The sequence below is a fragment of the Prunus avium genome, chromosome 6, assembly GCF_965620075.1.
Source record: "Prunus avium chromosome 6, drPruAviu1.hap1.1, whole genome shotgun sequence".
NCBI lineage: Eukaryota > Viridiplantae > Streptophyta > Magnoliopsida > Rosales > Rosaceae > Prunus > Prunus avium.
The window spans coordinates 31445218-31465699 of record NC_142289.1 but is presented as its reverse complement, the minus strand read 5'-3'; the positions used below and the strand labels follow the sequence as shown (position 1 = coordinate 31465699).

Below are 20482 nucleotides of genomic sequence, written 5' to 3'. Positions count from 1 at the left end.
TAGGGTGTTGTGTGATAGAGTGTATTAGGGTGTACCAGATGTATTTTTGATAGTTAAATAAGGTGTACCTAGTTAATTTTACATTTTGATTAAAATATTAGGGTGTACTCTATTAATTTTAGGGTTTGTTTAGTAGCACTCTTTAAGAAAATATCAACATAATCAAACGACATATGATATGAATTTACAGAAGTTTGCAAAAAGGGATGAAAAAAAAAACTTTACAATATTATTACACAAATCATTTCAGCATAGATTGAACATTATAACTAAAAACCAAATTCCAACTTGAAGACAGTTGTAATTAATCAAGCTACATAACTTGTTGAGGTCAATTAATTTTTTTTTTCTTTTTTTTTTTCTCAGTCTACACTAAAAAAAAACAGGGAAATTACAGAAAAATGGAATTCCCAGTTGGGGAAAGGTTTCAGTAATCTAAAATTAGTTTCCTTTCAACAAAGAAGAGGTAGCTGGCCACACTCTTTCTGCCCAGATCTTAATTTGCTCATCTTGAAATGTCACATATTGTGGGGTAGCTTAGCTGTTCAATTTCCCAGCTTAGCTTTGAAGCAACTCTTTCATGGCGTGGGAAATATTCCTAAAAAAATTTTAAATAATAAAAAATTAATTTATGCAGGACCAAGTGTAGTGAAATACAGGAGACCAAATAATTTTGCTTAAATTAATATTAACAATTTACAAACAGACAAAATAGAAAGTTGGAAGAAATTTTTTAAAATTTTGTACCTCCATTTTCTTCACTAGCTCCTTAGCAGTAGGGGCGGAAACAATTATGTGTCGCGCGGTTGGACTAATGAAACCCTCTTCAACAGCCTTGTCAATAAACGACAGCAATGAGTTATAGAACCCGTCCACATTCAACAATCCCACCTGCACAAGAAGAAGGAAAAAAAGGACATTTTTGATCAATAATATTCCACATTTTTGTTTGATTATCCTATCGCGATGTCGTTTGGTAGTCACAAGACATTACTATTCCCATTCTAATTCGATTGAACTAGTGTGATGGTGGGATTGGACTCATCAAATTGGATACCTTTCCCACTTATATGAGAAAACGAGTCTCATTTCTAGTGTTGACTCTATGGGACACGACATCAAAACTAGCAAGTACGGTTGAATAATCAAAACTTAGTTAGGTGATGTCTAGACATAAAGCATATAAATACTGCTTACAGGTTTATCATGGATTCCCAGCTGGGCCCATGTGATCACTTCAAGAAGTTCTTCAAGAGTCCCATAGCCACCTTCAACATATAAAAAAAATAAGAAGTAATAATTAGAAAAAATAAAAAATAGAATCATATATTCCAAGGGGAAAGGCAAAAATGGGCTGGCCCAGCATGGCTTGATCTATCCAAGCCTGAACCCAGTTGAAGTGAAACTTTAGGCCCAAAGTTAGGCCCCCAAAATAAAATTCAAAAAAATAAAATAAGGAAAACTTGTGGGTCCACAGCTGGCTTATCATGGACCATTTTGGTAAAAGAGTCATTTTCTTCTTCTTCTTTCTTTTCTTATTTTAGTGAATGGGTGGGAGTAGGACAGAACAGCTAGTACTTACTAACCACAGAAAGCAAGAGCTCCTTAGGAAGTCTAGTTTTTGGTACAATAGGGTGATGATAAATCAGAAATTATCTAGGGTTATTAATAGGGTTTTTATGGTTGCTTTCCGATTATAAGAGTCAGATTCTTAGGCATAGATACTAGGAGTAGTAACACATTTCAACAACGTCACACTCACCGAAAGAATTCGACTCTCATTGTCTCATCTTTTACATAAAGCAAAAGAAGAAATAGAAACAAACTACCACAAAAGTTATAGTCACATTCTTTTTGGTTTGTTCAATATCTAAATGCTATATGCCTAGGAATAAATAAAAGATACCAAAGTGAAGAGAGAAATTTTCATTTTAGAAATCATTTGTAAAGAGTAGTAGAAAGATGCTTAAATAAGGAGGGGCTGGGGAGGCTAATGTTTTTGGCCAAATCTAAATCCCTCCAGGAATGTGGTTGACAAGGCCAAGCAGCTTTCCAGCGTTGACATGACACATGCATAACAGTACCTTTGCAGCTTTCTAATAAGCCTATACTGTAAATATGGTTACTGTATATTGTCTTATATATTCCTGCTAAATCCCACTACTGTCACCTTCATCTTTTATTGACTTTGTTCAGAAAGAGAAACAAGAAGGTTAGGATGAAACATTTTTTTAATTGAAAAATATAATTTCAAAACCAACTTCCATTGTAAAGAATTAAACAAGGAGGAACACTTGTGTGAAATGGGATAGACGTAAACCCAGTTATTTTGAACTGCACAGAAAGCAAATGAGACAAGTGGATATGTATGGTTGTGTGTGTGGGGGACCATTAACAGGGATTTTGACAATGTATATCTTGGCATGGGGAATATTCTTTAGCAAAAAATTTAGTAGGATTTACATATTTTCAAAGGCTCTTTTTAGCTTGGTGTGTATATATATGCCTTACAATATGGGCCATGTCAACTCAGTTGACTCTGGGAGGGAAATAATTTCTTTAATGTGAGTGCACTTTGAGTAAATCATACATGTCATGTTCCCTATTGAAATTAGTGTGTTAAGGTGTATGTTTAGTATGAAGTAATATATGCCAAGTTTTGTACCAACCAGGTAAGGCAATAAAGGCATCTGAGTGCTTAGCCATCTCTGCCTTCCTTTGGTGCATGTCTGCTACTGCCTTCACTTCCCCCACTGTTTCTCCAGTTATCTGAAAACTCATCCAATAACCACAAATTGGTACCAAAGGCAGAAAAACAAGCACAAACAGACAGAAACTGAGAGAGAGAGAGAGAGAGAGAGAGAGAGAGAGAGAGAGAGAGAGAGAGAGAGAGAGAGAGATTTTTCATAGTGTTGGGTACAGAAACAATAATGAGGGGTACACAGTGGTGGGCTCAATCCAAACTCACACCAGGGGCAGGCAAAAAGAAAGAGAAGGAAGATACAAGAAATTACAGGCATAAAAGGTTGATATTTTTTGTTTCATGAGAATCTGAGTTACTACTAGCGGGTGTATAAAGCTAGTAGAGAAGGACAAAAATGTTGAAGGACCTAGACTGGCCATGTGGATTTAGGGATGAATTCAACCAGTTCCACATGTGAAAGCTGAAAATTTGGGGGACCAATCAAATGTCAAGCCAGAGAGCCCAGCTACTTGAATCTTGAATCTCTAAAGAGACATGTGATAAAACCCAGAATTTTAAGATAACAAAGATAAGGTAGAAATTCATCATTCATGAAAATGTGGCCACCACAAACAAGATGAATAAAGTACTCCATATATCTAAAAGAAAGGGAAAAAGAAGTAGATAATGCTCTCTCTCTCTCTCTCTCTCTCTCTCTCTCTCTCTCTCTCTCTCTCTCTCTCTCTCTCTCTGTCTTTCTCTCCCTAGTTGTATTGTATGGTCATTTTCAGTTTTTGATGTTACATAGAAAATTCTTGGAACAATTTAACATAAACAGAGAACATACCTCTCTAGGCATGAGTGTCTTGGGGATAACTCTGCAGAGACAATAACATGACAAAAATCAGCTTGAGAGACTTGAGATGAAAGCCAAAGTCAATAATAATATCAATGATGAAAGGCAAGGAGAGAAGTAATGAGGAATTGAGATACTCACCCAATGACATGTCTACCGCCATCATAAACAGCTTGGGAAATCAACCCCATCAAGCCAACACTCCCTCCTCCATAAACCAAATCAATGTTCTTTGAAACCTTTTACAAACCAGACAACAAAGAATACTCAGTAAAGGAAAATATTTCCAACAGGAATCCATTTGAGAGAGAGAGAGATTCATCCATTAAACTACATTTGGTTCTTCCATGAAAGTGGGAGGGAGGATGAAATGATTTCATTGTTGATTCAAAACCTTCTTTATGTATGTATACATATATAGATATTAGAGACAGAGAAAATCATATGCAGGGGTTTTGGAGACAGAGCAGATAAGAAGCAGCGGCTTCAAATTGAGCATGGTCAGACTAAAGACTAATATGATCAGTAACACCATTTGAATAAACCAATGATACATATATATATTCATATAGAACAACAATGAAGATCAACCTAGTTGAAGTTCAGCTAGATGACCCACAACTCATTTTGCAAATTCACTGGAACATAAAATCAAACACAAAATTCTCAACTGGTTTTGGCTTTAAAACCTACAAGTACAACTCACAACAGTTCATGCAAAAACAAATGACAAATAACCAGTTCCATAAAGAAACCCAAGTTGGAAACTCAAAGAAGAAGTAGAAAAAGTAAAAAAACAAACACAAAAAAGCCAAACTTGAAATAAACAGAGGTATTATTGGTATAGATAGTATTACCAATTCTTCTCCAAGCTCAATAGCTGCCTCCTTATAACTGCTTTTCTTTCCTGGGCTACTTCCACAGAACACACAAATTCTCTTGAATTTGGATTGCTTCATTTCCTTCTCCATATTATTCTCTCTCTCTCTCTCTCTCTCTCTCTCTCTAACAGCTTCACAGTTGGGAAGTGGCGTGGTCTGGTTTAATGGGGCTGGGTTTGCACATATATATAACGGTACACCATATAGGCGTATTTTAGCACGCGCAATTCCATACTGAATAGTCCATGTACCCTTTACGGACCACACAGAAAGAGAGAGAGGCGCATTCTATCACCCGAGTTGTATCCAAATCCATCTTTACCCACCAATCAGAATTAGACTTGAGACTTTCTGTTTTCTTGCGAATTTTAATATATGTGATGTGGTGAAAAGATATTAACATATTTATAAATTAATAATATGTACTTTTTCATTTTCTGAAGACGTTTATTAAGAAATTAGCCCCTTACCGACCAAAGAAAAATAAAGAAATTAGCCCCTTGGCATATGCTTGAGTTTTGTATTAATTGATTGTTTTTTTTTTGTTTTTTTTTTTGGTCTGAACCACGAGGTGGTCCTGGATGGGCCCCAACTATGGATGACACTTTTAAGCCTTAACCACAACCCACCCAGACTAATCCCTGCTCACACCGGGTCGGCCCGTAAGGGGTAAAGTGTTGGTCAAAGTGGTGACTCCATACGAGAGCGGGGATCGAACCCCTGACCTCTCTTAAGGAATGAGAGTGCCGAACCACTCACACAAACCACCTTGGTTATTGTTTTTTCTTCTTTCAATTCACTATTAGGGAAGAGAAAATTCATTTGCTTTTGTCTCATGAAAATAAGATCCACGTTCTCATTTAGTCATACTTTAATATTTTCATTAATTGTTGGCATTTTGAGTGTTTCACTTCTGGACTAAATGTTACAGAGAAACTCCCTATAAACACACTCGACATGAATAAAATGTTTGCTTTATTATTATTTGGGAGTCTATTTTCTCATTACTTAGTTATTTATGTAAAGTTCGTGCAAATTCATGTCAAATTTGTACTCATTTGCTGCAATGTTTTACTTCAAACATGACACAAAACATGGTGTCATGGCAATATTTTTTATACTAATTTTGTGTCGCAATATCGTGTCATTGTCAAAATTTTCACGCCTAAGTCAATTGGCACCACACTACAAGAACGTTATAAACGTATTTGGGGTTGAAAAAATACTTTTGTTACAGAATAACAATTTTTTTGGGTGTAAACTGGGGGCCGAAGCCTTAAAAATATATGTTATTTTAGGCAAACTGGGGGCCGAAGCCTTTTTCTGTTTCTTTTTTGGTAAACTGGGGGCCAACTATAAAAATATTTTTATTACATTTATTTTTTTGTTGAAAAAAGAGCAATAAACTTAGAAAAGTTGTTTCATAATAACTAGAAATATATAAATGTGGTATAAAAAAAGAATTTTGTATAAGTGTAATAAATTTTATACATATGTACAAAAATATATTTACCATATTTTCTATTTTAAAATGTATTAAGGAATACAATTATAAAAACAAGTAATGTAGATTCAATTCCAGTGGTTGTAGAATTTAGTCCAAAACTCCTTGGCACACCATACACATTCATCAACCACACTATTATCCTTGTGAATTAAGCGCATATATATAGAGAGTTTTTTTTTTAATGTTAAGAATGTCCTTGTGAGAAAGTGCACACATTCCCTTTAGGACTATGCAACAATGTATTTCAATAATCGGAACTATTTATATTTTTGGTTATCCTTCAAATGTCATCTTTGCCCAAAAAAAAATATATATCTAGATTGGAAGGTGTTTGGTAATCTAACATGTGCACACACACAAAAATGTAGTTTGTTTGATAAAACTTAAACGAAAATGTGGATAATCAAATGAATGATCAAGTTCCTATGGTACTTATGTGTATGAGTTTCCTCCTTCCCCCTTCCTAACTTCGGTTCGGATTGGGTCTGCAGCCGAGCGCAAGATTCAAGCGATCAGGTCCAAGTCGGGAGCCCTCAAATTCCGAGTTTTAGTAATTGGAGTGCAATGTATGTGTGGTGATGTAAAATTGATGAATGAGAAAGGAGTGCTAAAACAACTGAAAATTGAAAGCACTTTCAATTGCCAACAGGGTCTAACCTAGTGAAAAATTGTCTTGACTTGCTTGGTGACCAATAATCTTAAATTCAAACCCTTATGTCACCTTAGTATATGTGTAATCTATACAAGTATAAGCTCGCATGCTAAATGACTAGCATAAATCATTATATATATCTATAAGGTGTGTATGTGCAGGTTGATCACATGAGGGAAGCCATGACCCCATCTTAGATATACCCTGAACCACCCTCGTTCCCTAGACAATGCTGTTGTATGCGTAGGAAACATTTATATTTATTACTTACAAAAAGGAACAACATCCCTCCATACTTGCCCACATTCTCATTCTCATCTCGACCAAACCATGCCCCTTGGCCTACCAAAATTCTTTGCTTCCTCCACTCTAAAACTTGAATGATTTTTTTTCCCTTTTTACGACTTAAATATGTGCCAATAGCTCAGTAACTTTTGTGGCTTTTTATTTATTTAATTTCTTTTTGTGATATTTCATTGCCTGGATTATTGGAACTATACCCTTTGCCCTTAAACTAATCTTTGTTGTAATATTATATAAACATCTTCTCTTCCCACCTCAAGTTGGCAATAATTTATTCACTAACTTGATTAGGAGGAGGTTTGATTGATCAGTAATTAACAGAACATGTACGTACATTTGATTGGATATGGATCCTTTTTCTGGTTCATCCACACCATTATTGGAAGCTACTCTCTGGTCTAATACAATTATTCTCCATTTCCTCTGAGTCGGCTGGTCCACACTCAAATTAAGTGCACGGAATTGTATTCTAATCCTATGAATGAATATATTGACTAAAATCTACAAATAATTAAATTGGTTTGTTACTGATAAAAAAGAAAGAAAAACTTGAGTCTCACAGTTGTTTTTGGGTGTCTGAAGGAGTGTCACTTGAGTTTAGATAAGCTTTTTTTCAACCATAAATAAATTGTTTGTTAAGAACATTAAAGTAAAGATAAGGGTCATGGGCCTAGTCCGGTAGAAAAGTGTCTTGATTTGCAGTCTCAGGTTCAAATCCATTTGGCACCTTAGCAGTGTGTGTGAGAAAATCCCCGCTTCGTTTGTGTTTTTATTATTGGATGTCTGACTAGCTTCATTAGTTCATATTGCTAAAATCCATTAGTTCATATTGATGGGCGTGGCGACCGGTCGTTAGAGACATGCGACCGGTCGCGTTCAGGCAGAGTCGTTTGCGACCGGTCGTTTTCATCTGGCGACCAGTCGTTTTCGTCGGGCGACCGGTCGCTAAAGGTCTGCGACCGGTCGTTCTGAGTCTGGAACGAATCTGGAAAAACAGCTGAAGGGAAAAATTCTGAAATTGGAGAAGTGTCCTCCTGTGCATATGAAAAATAGATCTCGTGTTCCCGGAACACAACATCCATCGAAGTATAAACCTTCTGACTAGGAGGATGATAACACCTGTAACCTTTCTGATGAGGTGCATAACCAATGAAAACACACTTGTCGGCGCGGGGATCCAATTTGCTGCATTGGTGATCATGTAAGTGGACAAACACCACACAACCAAAAATGCGGGGTTCCAGGTTTTGGGTTGGAGGTATTTGGGTATGGTGGTGGAGTGTTTGAAGGGGGGTTTTGAACTGGAGGATACTGGAGGGAATCCGATTTATAAGGTATGCTGCAGAGAGGACGGCCTCTCCCCAAAAGGACCGAGGCATATTTGAACCAAAGAGTGAGGCACGAACTACTTCCAATAAGTGTCTATTCTTTCGTTCTGCCACACCATTCTGTTGTGGAGTGTAAGGACATGAGCGTTGATGTATGATGCCATGATCTTGAAAGAACTGATTCAGATCATGGTTGAGAAATTCTCCGCCATTATCGGAACGAAGAATCTGAATTCGAGTATGAAATTGAGTCTCTACCATGAGATAGAACTGTTGAAATTTGGAACTGACTTCCCCTTTGGTTTGGAGAAGGGAAACCCAGGTCATACGTGTGCAATCATCGATAAACGTGACAAACCATCGAGCGCCCCCTGGAGTGGGAATTCTAGCCGGGCCCCAAACATCAGAATGAACAAGAGAAAAGGGAACCAGACTTTTAGCTGAGCGTAAGGGAAAAGGAACACGATGGCTCTTGGCCAGTTCACAGATGTCACACTGAAAACTGGAAATATCTAACTTTGAAAAAAAGGAAGGAAATAGCTTCTGTAAGTATCCAAACAAAGCATGTCCAAGACGGCGATGCCATAACCATACTTTGGAACTGTGCTTCTCAACGCTCGCACCCCCAATTTTGTAAGCTTGACTGAGGCTGGCTTCACTGTCAGAAGCCAAGTCCAGATAGTAGAGTTTGCCCCTCCTAGTACCACAACCAATCGTCCTGCTGCTGAGAATGTCCTGAAAAACACAATGAGTAGGCCAAAAAGTTACAGTACAATTCAAAGCCGTAGTAATTTGGGCAACAGACAAGAGATTATGATGTAAGGATGGAACAATCAACACAGAATCCAAAGTGAGGGAGTCAGAGAGAGAAAGGGAACCCTCCCCAATTACTGGGAAGGGGTACCTGTTGTGTAGATACAGCTGCACCAAAATGGATTCAGCTGCATCCTCAACTTGTGATACTCGCAAGTGCACGAGCCGTTTGGTAGTATAGCATATGTAAGTGCGAGGTCGATCCCACGAGGATTGGTGATTGAATGATTCAATTCATTTTCCCTACACAAAACAGAAATGAAAAAGAAAGGAAATAAATAAAACAAGGAAGAAAGAAATAACTAACTCAAGCAGATAAGTTCCCAAGTTCAATTAGATTAATGGATTGATTCTAGCTAAAGTATGATTAAGCCATGGTGTGTGGTCATAACCTTGTGTTCCTAATTCCCTAATTTGATCATTTGTTGTCTAACCTAAAATTAAGCATTAGGAACCCATTAAGCATAGAAGAACAATTTAAACAACCAAGCATGTATCTAATCCCTGTTGTCGAATGTCCATACATACTCTTCCTATTCATAGTTCAATTCGAATTAAAGCATGGTGTCTACTCTTAATTCAAACCAAGATAGCTAACATGTTTGCCTAAATGGTGATCAATCATTCAAACTAGCATATTAACTTATAAGCATAATGAATAAGAACAAAAACCATAATTGAAACTTGGAAACTAATCAAACTTGAAACTAAAGAAAAGAATTTACATAATGAAAAGTAAAGTGGAACTAAGAAAAACTTAGGGAAAATTTCAACACAAAAGATTTCATTACAACAATTGAAAACTAGAAAGAGAAACTAAGAGAATTTGAGGGAGAGAAGGGAAGGGAGCTCTAGAGAAGTGTTTGAGAGCTCCCCCCCTTGGGGTGTGTTTACAAGCTTAGAGAACTTCCCTATTTATAGGCCTAGGGGAAGTGAAAATCTGAATTCAATATGGCTAATGCATACAACACTTGTTTTATAAAATCTGAAATGGTTGATGCACTTGTATTAGAAAATCTAAATTGGGTAATGCACTTGTATTAGAAAATCTTGAATTGGTTGATGCACTTCACCAATAGATCCCACCAGCAGCCCTAGCTCATCTTCATGTCACCATGACCAAGCTTCCAACCAGCTCAATAGCTCATGCCTAGCTCACCATGACCAAGCTTCCAACCAGAAATGATAGCTCATCCTGAGGTCAGCATGACCAGCAACTTCAAGGGCTTACGAATTGGGCTTCCCTTAAGCAAATTAAGACTTTAAGCACTCAAACCTGAAGTTCAGAATGTCTTCTTTCCAGCCATATATCATTTGGGCCAATCCAAGGTCGGAGGAGGAAATTAAGGCCAAAACAAATTGCTAACTCATTTTGCGCGCTGATAAAATCCATCCTGAGCATGGCTCTGTGTTTGCTTGGTAACAGACTCCATATTTATCCAATGGGGCTGAATTTTGGATATGTTATAGTACACACCCATTGGAACAACTTTCATGAAGAATGCTGCCTCATCCGATCTGTGTAGGTTGCTGAAACAAAGCTTGCAATATGACCTACGGAACTGGACTGGCAGGGGGCTGTAGCCAAAATGAGTTTGTCTTTTAAGCTCTTCATCCATTCATCCAAATTAGGCCTTAACATGCTTGAATTGCATGAATTATGCTCTCTTGCTCTATTTGCCTACAAAACACACAAAGGGAGGCAAATAACTTAGAAATCTAAGAAACTAAGCAAAAGAAGTAAGTAAATAGGGCATGTATATGTATGAAATTATGAGCTTAACAGTACCATTGGCATTAGACACCACCGATTGAGAAGACAGTGTATGAGAGTAAATTTGTCCCAGATCAAAGGTCATGTGATCAGTGGCTCCGGTGTCAATGACCCATGTGTGTTTCTTTGAAGAACTATGCAAAACATAACTTGGGGAACCAGTGGTGGCAATTGTGGAGGAAGAGACGATATTCATTGCAGCGGAAGGATTTGAAGAATACGAGGGAAAAAACTGTTTAGGGTTTCAGATATGTGTTTAGGGTTCGGATTCGTATTTAGGGTTTCGGGATTCAGGATACGAGGATACGGGTTCGTGTTTCAAGGAATTCGATACGAGGGATTCGGGTTTCAAGAAATTCGATACGAGGATTTAGAGACAACCTAGGATCGATTGCTCTGATACCATGCTAAAATATGAATACGGGTTTAAATATGTTCAGATGATTTATTCTTCTCCATAAGGAAGTATATATAAAGAGTTTACAAGAGTGCTATACAAGGAATTAGATACAGGAAAGAATTAGGAAAGTATCTCCTAATTATACAAAGATTTATCAATTATATAAAATAGGAAAGTAAATCCCTTAATTAATCAAGGAAATAAATCTCCTTGATTAATTAGGAGACTCACGTCAACACATATCCCAAACCCTAAACCTCAGCGCCTCACGTCTCTTTCCATTTCAAACATACGCATAAGTTTGGTGCAGTTTTGTCTCTGAAAAGTTGGGGCGCACTTGCAGGGGTAGAAAGATATTTCTAGACCTACCAACGCCCGACCTCTCCGTTTATTACCTTCTTTTCCCAATAGCAGCTTCTCTCGACTTTTATATGACTTTCTTCAGATTGTCTAATGCAGTATGTGACTTTTAGTAAATTAGAATGTCATCTTTAAACAAGCTATTTTTTTCGTTAATATTGGTTGTCAGATTTGAATTTTAGTCATTTTAGTTAGAGTAATATTTTAAATATATACGCAGTACAAAATTGTAGGCACAAACTATTAGTAAATACATTGATATACCTATATATAATGTATGTATGAACACAAATATACTTTATAACTTTGTTTTTAATTTTGTTCTGAAAACGAAGTACACTTACAAAGAAGCTCATCATCTATGGATCTTATTAGGAAAATTATTAAACCAAATACGAATAACTTCTTGACGAAAGTATCAAATGTCATGTTAACCTCACGAAAAATATGTTTAACAGATACTCGGACACTTTGTTTTATGTATATATTCAGGATAATGTACCTAATTAAAATAATCACATCAAGTTTTAATCTAATATTTGGCTTTAAAATATTTACTCTCTAATTATTATTAGGTCAGGGGCCTTCTACAATGCAAAGCCCATTTGTGTTAGTATCTTGTCAATGTATGATGTATCAGTGGACTTTTCTCATCCAACGACCAAGCCACATATGCCCTCTGTGAACCAATCCCCGAGAGTGCGTGACCAAATTGGATTTTCTAATTGTGGAAATACAAAAGACAACTCTGCTTGCCCAAAGTGAGCAGATGGTGACTTTAAAAGACCATGTTCTTATTATCAGTACATTTCACTGCTACAGTTTAGTCTTATCTGTATAATTGTGTTTTTAATAAACAAAAGGTTACATACGAATATTATGAAACAAAAGGAAATTATATTATTAAAGTTCAATTAAAGAAACGGACCCACTATATTAGTGTAATGGTTTGGAGCAAATGCTCTTTCAAGAAAACGGAGTATCGGGAGCTATTGGTGGAGCTCTCTGATTTTTTACAAACCTCCATCCCACTTTCTAACTAGTTGTAATTATTTGTTTATGAGAAGAGCGTTGATGAGTTAAAGCCAATGTCTCGGCTAGCTAGCAAAAGAGAGAGCATAAATAAAAGGATTAGTCAAATATGGCTTGCTAATTAACATTTCATAATTCTGCTATCTTTTTGGTGGAGGCAGGAATTTATAAAATGGTTTCGCTTTAAATCACTTTCCTTTTTCGCTTTAGGAATAATAGGGGGATATGTCCTTGTTTGTTGGAGTTGTCGTCAAATATTTGAGACTAAAATGGTGGAATTCCAAATCAGAAAAGAAAAAAAGAAAAGAAAAAAATTCCCCTTCCACTTTCGTTCATCCCCCACCATATAGTCACAACCCTTGCTGCTATATGCTATAGACCTAATGAATTAATAATGACCAAATATAAAGCCTACATAAGAAAGGTCTTAGATTATGGCCATTTTCAAATTCCACTTACAAAACATCTATTAACCCGTGATCACGTTTTGTCCCCTCCTATTAGGAACATCAATCTTCTTCAACTTCATGCTTTCCCTCCTTTTCATCAACCGAGGCTGCTTACATTATTTTCAACTCTCAATGGGCGAGGTAGGTTTCTAAGATATGAAATATAGATTCAATCTAAGAATCTGGTCTAGATCTAAAAGATGTAGTATATGAAACTCTTAGTTCAAAAACAATTTGAAAATCTCATTTTGGAAACCTTGACCTTACGCATTTTGAAAATGCAAAGTAAGAATAAACTCTAAAAAATTCTCATTGCATGAAGTAGATTTCAAAAACCAAAAGCAGATTTCGAAAGTATTTTGAAAATATCATTCTAAAAAAAATCCAGACCTCACTTAGCTCACCATTTGCAGAGGAGGAGAAGAAGAGGACTCTCTCTCTCTCAAAAAGAAAAAGAAAAAAAAGAGATGAATGAATGAATTGAAGGCTACCCAAGCCTTGGCCCCATTTTTCCCAAAATTGTTAAGTGAGAAATAATACACTTGTCCGTTCATTATTGGAGATGTAATAAGACAAAAATCGTTACGACATAAACCCTATAGCTGACAAAAAAATGAGGCTCAGCTGACAGCTGTTAGTGAGCTGGCAGTAACACATGTTACTCAAACGATGACTAGTCATAACAACTATCATTCTCTCTCTTTCTGTGATCATCTTAAGTGCAAACTTAAACTAGCCTAAATTTTTTGAGCTTGATTGATTACATACGAGATTACAATTTTGTTCCTTCCTTGAAGCTAGTGCTCATCAATTGGTACATTGTGCTTTGTCAATAATTTTAGAGTTTTTTAATTTGAGCAAAATCACCTAATTTTATTCAGATGTGTTGCTCTAGAATGATTGTAATTTCAACTAAATTTCTCTCACTAAAATTGCCGTCTTTTCTATAATAATAATAAATAAATAAAAGAAATTGGAGTTGCATTGCAGGATTCATGGGGATATGTAGTCAAGCTTTGCATATTGGCATTATTGTCAAATGAAGATATAATGCTTGTCAGAGGCTTTACCTTTTCTCATAAGGAAGAGACATCTCTTTCAATCACTTTATGCGTTTGTTTAATTTGAAGATGCTGTGTGCAGAGGACCAACTTTCTCTAGAAATGGGATCTCTTAACCGAATAATATTGACATAAACGAGATTGGAATCCTAAAATATTATGCCTATAAAATTCCTCAAAATTGCACTTTTGGAAGAACATTCAATTTTTCAGACCAGCTTTATGCATGTTTGATTATGAAAGTGTGCATGAATTTTAAAACCCGAGCTATATGGGATCATTCCAATCCATCATAAACCGCCTACTGCACTTTCATTAAAATTTTCGCAAAAGCTCTCCCTTTCTTTGCACCGCCATTCAAAAGCTTTGCGCGTGGAATCTTGCTGCTTTCTTGACTATGGGGCTCAATTCAAACCATCATTTTTCAGGTCCTAAAATGTGCAGACAGTTACCTTCAATTTAATTCTATCCACCAAAACCCAATCTTCCCACGTCAGTGATTTTTTTTATATTTTAATTTTGTTTTTGTGAAGGGTGTTTTTCTAGAATAATACTTGCCACAAGTTGTACCTCTCATTACCCCTCATTCACTAATTATCCATCATTAAAATTCTTAGAGGTAAAAACAACATGAACTATTTCACAAAATAAGAAGGTAGTAGTGTAAGGGGCTTGTAGTTCAAGTTGTTAAGAGTATTTACTCCTGCATTATATTCGATTCTTCCTTCCTCAATATCGCTTGTATAAAAAAACAAAAAAACAAAAAAAAAACAATAACTCAGCTCTTTTTATTTTACCAAATTAAGGAAGAAGAAATGAATGGTTCGGAGCACCCTACGCGTACAAATTCTTCATCATTCCAGGAGTAGTCCTGGGGGCCATATTAGCATAATGTCGGCGGATAATATTTTGTTCATCTGAGAAAAATCAATCCGTAACTTTCACCCGTCCAAGCCATTAACAAAAGAATATGGAAAATATATATGGAATTCATTGTTTCGTCGGCTAAGATTCTATTTAGAAGTTTAGATGTGGACTGTATTCTTAATTCAGAAAGGTGCTCTATGTATCAAACTCTTTCTCTCTCTCATGGAGAACGACAACCACCTATTCAGCCAACGCAAAAAACCAATCTGCTGATTAAAAATGTCAAAAACTATACACGGTTCGAAACTTTCTTTAATCTTTCTAGTATAAATCATAAATACGAAACCCTAACCTTAAAATCCTCAAACTCCAAAACGACGACGTCTTTTAATATGTAGGATCCGAATTTGGGTTGTCTTTCGACGTTAAAAAGAGAAGTAGTTCTATAATAATTCCTCAATCAATAACTATATAGTTCTAAACATAATAATTATAAGTTAGAATTGATTAAGGATAAGAAAATTGAAATTAAAGAAGAGTAAAGAAGAAGACAGAGCGTTAAGTGTTGGTGATTTAAGCGTACCATCATGGCTTACGGAGGGAGGGGTCGAGTGAGTTGTCAACTTTTTGACAAGCAAGTTGTTCCAATCCGGACCAAAAGGTGACCACCGACTTCTTATTTGTCCACAGCGGGACACATCATTTGCTTTTTCTTTGGCTGGTCAACATCACGATTCACAAAGAAGCTTCAAAATTAGCAACTAATGTTCAAATAAAGGCACAAAAAAGAAGGAAAACTATGCACGTAATTCCATACGCCTTTAGCCCTGTGGGTTATTAATGAATTAATTAGTTATGTGCATGTAATGTAAATGTGATCAAACAATGTTCATACGGAATTTCATGGATGAATATGATTGTTCAGTTATAGGCCAACAAAGGATAAGGAACAGAAAAAATACAAATTATATACGTATTATTTTTGTATTTATATGAGTTAAACTTGAAATCTTCTCAAATCAAAAAAAGAAAATTACCACTTCTCAAGTTGTGTTTGACGGACTGGAATCCTAACAATATAATGAAAAACACTACGATATCTTTACTTTTTTTCTAGAATCGTTCTCTTCAACATCCATTCTCTTGTTGTTTTCTTCTTCATAAACAATTTGATTGAATGAACATAAGAGAGAAGGATTGTTTGAGAATTGAGTTGTGAGCACGGAGGAGTCATAACAGCAACTGAGGAGTTGTACACCCTCTTCTTCTTCTTTTTTTCTTTTTGTTATACAGTAGAATAGGTGAGCTATGCGAGTTGAGGGTTTTTTTTCCTAAGTCCTTAGAAGTCATTACAAAAGGATAAATTTTGTCTTTAAAATTTTGAAGATGAGGCAGGGGCTGGAAATATCAGCATTTTCATATTCATATATTGAACTTGCTACATATCGTCTTTGCATTTATATGAGTTGAACTTGAAACCTTCTTAAACAAACAAATGCTAGTTAGTGCTTATGCATTGTAACTAATTCTAGTCTTGTTTTTGTAATATAACTAAAATGATGACATGAGTTTGTTTTTAACACTACAAAGTTCTAATCCAGGTAAACTGATATTTGATCATTTTACAGAATTAAAACAGTTCATGTTTGTTTAATTGTGAACAGGACAAAAATATCAAATGAAATATGTATATATATTTTTCAAAATTTATTTTAACATATTTACTTTTATTGTGGAAAATTGATTTTTATGTCATACTTGACAGTACCTAACCTCAAGGATATGTCAAATGCAAAATATTAAGTCTTAGATTTGACGGCCTATGTTACAAATTGACACTTTGTAAATTTTTTAATCCATCTTAAGTGTCAAATCTCATATTATTTTATTATATTTTGAAAGAAAATAAGACCCATGATAATTAAAGTTTAAGAAAAATTAATAGGCCAACAATGAAAAATATCAAAATAACATCTACCTCAAAGACGTATATAAATTTGACTACTTGGTTGAAATAATTTTTCATTCAATTCTTATCATTTCAATCCACGAGGTGGACATATTGTGCGGAGACATGTAAATTCAAAATATCAGTAAATTCACATTGATTAATATGTCCAATGAAGTCAAGGAGGGTTGGTTGAGTTAGTAAAGATCGTTTTCTTCTCTATTAAGGTCAAGGTTTGAGTCCCGCTCCAGATAATCTCTCTTGGTGGGTAATCCATAAATCAAAAGGAGGCTAAGACCCCCTTCTATAAATCCTCAAAGAAACTTTGATATACCTTGGCCCTAGAATAGGATAGCCTCCCTCCTCCTAAACTTTTTGTGGCCAATAATATGTCCAATGAATTGTCCTTAGTCGCACGCTATACATTAATATGTCCAATGAATTGTCCTTACTCGCATGCAATGAAAATGTCCTAACATAATCTCAGTCAGACAAGATTAATCATTGTCACTATCATTAGTTAATTGTATTATGAATTAAATTCATCTCCTTCACGTGAATGAAAATGAAATTGCCTTGCTCTGTTGCTTATCTGTTGCTCATCAATCATGTGCTTTCCCTAATTGATAGATCGCCTAGTCTAAACTTTTTCATAAACGGGCGAATACTTTTCCAATTCTATGATCAAATTCTCACAAACAACAATCAAAATTAATCAATTATATTTGGACTATAATATATTCATAAAAAATAATTAAATAAAAATATTATTTAAACAATATATAGTTGTCCGTTCAATAGTAATTGAATTAAAAAATTTATTTGACATGTTTAAGCTTGTCCATGTACGTTGTTCTTGCCATGGTAGCACCTAATCCTGTCAATTTGTATTAAGGGGCTCGAGGAGTAGGATAGGAGAATTAACCCTTTTTTTTGGACGTTGTTTATGACTAATCAATGAAAAATAGTTCAATCAGTCACGATCGACTTTGTTAATTATGACTGAAAATTAGTTATTTATTCTTACTATTGTTATCTCTATAAAATGTCAACGTTATTAGTCTTAAATATTTTTGTAGCGTTCATGTGAAAACCGACAAGTTGGTAGAAGATATTTAGAGTTGAATTGAAATCTTTTCTGAGTAAAGGAAAGAGAAGTCATAATGCAACTATTACGTGCATGAAGTTGCTTTTATCTATACAAATTTGTTTGAGCTTCTTCACCTATTGCAAATTGAATTTTGATTAAACGCTCTAATTCTGTTTACTTTTATGAACCAATACGAGAATTTGATTTAGTAAAACGAAACACTGAGCCTTTCGCTTTCTTTTTCCTTTTTTAACTAGACAATCGAAAGAGTTGGACTTTGGAAGATAAATTTAACCCTAATCTTATAGCTAGCTCATCAATCGATTCATGAGTACGTGAGTGTTATGCAATTTATCACCTCTTTCCCTTTGTTGCTATAATTTGTGGAGTTGAACTTTGTTGCCTTCTCACATGGCAGAATGAGCAATTGTGGGGCTTGGCCATAATGGGGAACAACTTTTTAGAGTGATCTAGGTTTTTTGTATGCCTTCTCAGAAAATGAAAAATATATGTGTCCCTAAATTGTTATCGTTGCTAGTAGTAGTTGCAGGGTCCAATCACTCTACGTCTACAGAGCAACGGAGACACATCATACCCTTCATTAATTAATAATTATTGATTTATCACCGGCCTTTGAAATTGAGTGTGCTGTTGACCTTGCCCCTAGGGATGTGTGGCCAAGTTTTTTTTTTTTGGTTGAAGTTCGAACACGAGATTACTGATTTACAGGCAAATACTCTTACCAATTAGCAAGGTGCCCGTTGGCGGTGTGGCCTATATTGCAGTCCTATTGAACATAGCAATCTATATTCTGGGTTGCTGCTGCTGCCATGTTGTTGAGTAAGAATCCCATGGAAGGCAAAATAAAATCCTTTCTTATTTTTGTTCAGAATCAAATTGGGATGTAGACAAAATCAGTTTGTAATACAGTTAGGGCTTATCCATTTGTAGTGGTGTGTGCTGGTCACTTGGACAAAAGAAACTCAACAAAGCAATAGATTGCTATCATTTTTTTTGTTGGTGGGTTGTTTCTTCTTTTATCTGGTGATTATTGTTGTTGTCTTTAAGACTATGGAAAAGGAGAAGAAAGCAGTCAAAAATTTACAAGCAGATGGACAATTGGAATATGTTAATGTGCATGCAAGTTCAGGAATTGTTTGTTATTAGTAAAAGTCAAAGGAGTTAGTTGTTCTGGAAGGAGGGAGGGGGAATTAATTTTCAAACACTTAATCATGGAAATAATGATTATTGCACTTCTTTCAACAAATGACAACTACTAATTAGGTGTTTTGGGTTATTAAGTAGGGTGATTAGGAGGACAATTAGGTCAGCAAACCCCTTTTGTTTTGTTTTTTTCTTAATTAACTTTCTTCTTGTCCACACAGTCAATGCCATAATTCAAAAGCCAGAGAGGTGCTTTAGTTAATTTGACTTTAATCACTTAACTCAATTGTCATATCCAATGCTAATCAAGGACATGCAACCTCTTTAAACTTTTCTTTGTGGCACACAAAACTAACCCCAGATGGTGAAATCATTAGCATAGTTGTTATATGATTGTTTATAACTTTGTTCTCATACAATTTTGATGTGAAATAATACCCTTTTTTTCTTCAAAAAAAATTATCCACCTACACTCCTAACAAGCCAAGCTAGGCCGATGGTCAAAGTGGGTCCATTGTTTCATGACTAGGTTCTCACCAAGAGGAATGATTTTCTCTAGCCTGACTGGGACAAATGGACCCATAAAATGTCCCTCAAAAGGAGGTTAAGATGTCTTGGAGGAATATGGGATTCTGACTAAGTCCTTTGGGACCCGACTTTTGCTTCCCTTTCATTGATTTTGTCCCCCTTTTTGAACTTAATTTATGTTTCATCTCATGAATTTGTCCACCAAACCCTCAAGTATGAAGACACCCTCCCTTTGTCATGGCCACCATGACCAATTGTGTCATCTACCAATACATAAAGAAAACTGCAAGAGACGTGACCTGAAGCCTATCTCAAAACCCACTTTGTGCCATTCTAATTTACAATTAGTGAAAAGAATATAAGAGACGGAAGTTATTAGTGCTCTATGCATACAAGCGATATTAAGGAGGACGGAAATCGAACCTACTAGGACCTCGAGTGTAGGGGTAAATATTTTTAATCACTTGAACTACAAGCTCCTTTTATTAACTTTCTTTTTAAATTTATGATTCAAATTTAGCACAATTTTGTTTAAGTAATTTGATTCATGATGGATGGGAGTCAAATATTTTGGCTTTGAAAGTGCATTGAATTTTTGTTGTTATTCTATTTGTCTTAAATCACTTTTATTATGTTTAGGTGCAAATGTCATGCAAAAGCACGTATGCTTTCCAAATCGACAACATGGTTTTTAACTTTTGACATGTTGTAAACTTTAGACGTGGTTTGGGTACAAATTCTTGTTAGCTTTCCGGCTGCAATTTGGTTTTGGATAATCAGGTTTTG

At 35.6% G+C, this 20482-nt stretch overlaps 1 protein-coding gene across 1 annotated transcript; it reads right to left on the bottom strand.

Moving 5' to 3' along the window:
- Window positions 1-207: 207 nt before the first annotated feature.
- On the bottom strand, window positions 208-4586 carry LOG1 (Putative lysine decarboxylase family protein). The gene is made up of 7 exons (XM_021956634.2): window positions 4397-4586; window positions 3681-3778; window positions 3531-3561; window positions 2670-2769; window positions 1198-1268; window positions 748-891; window positions 208-598 (listed from the first exon to the last, which is right to left on the bottom strand). The coding sequence occupies exons 1-7, from the start codon at window positions 4508-4510 to the stop codon at window positions 506-508; spliced, it is 651 nt and encodes a 216-aa protein (XP_021812326.1). The 5' UTR covers window positions 4511-4586; the 3' UTR covers window positions 208-505.
- Between the last annotated feature and the right edge of the window lie 15896 nt (window positions 4587-20482).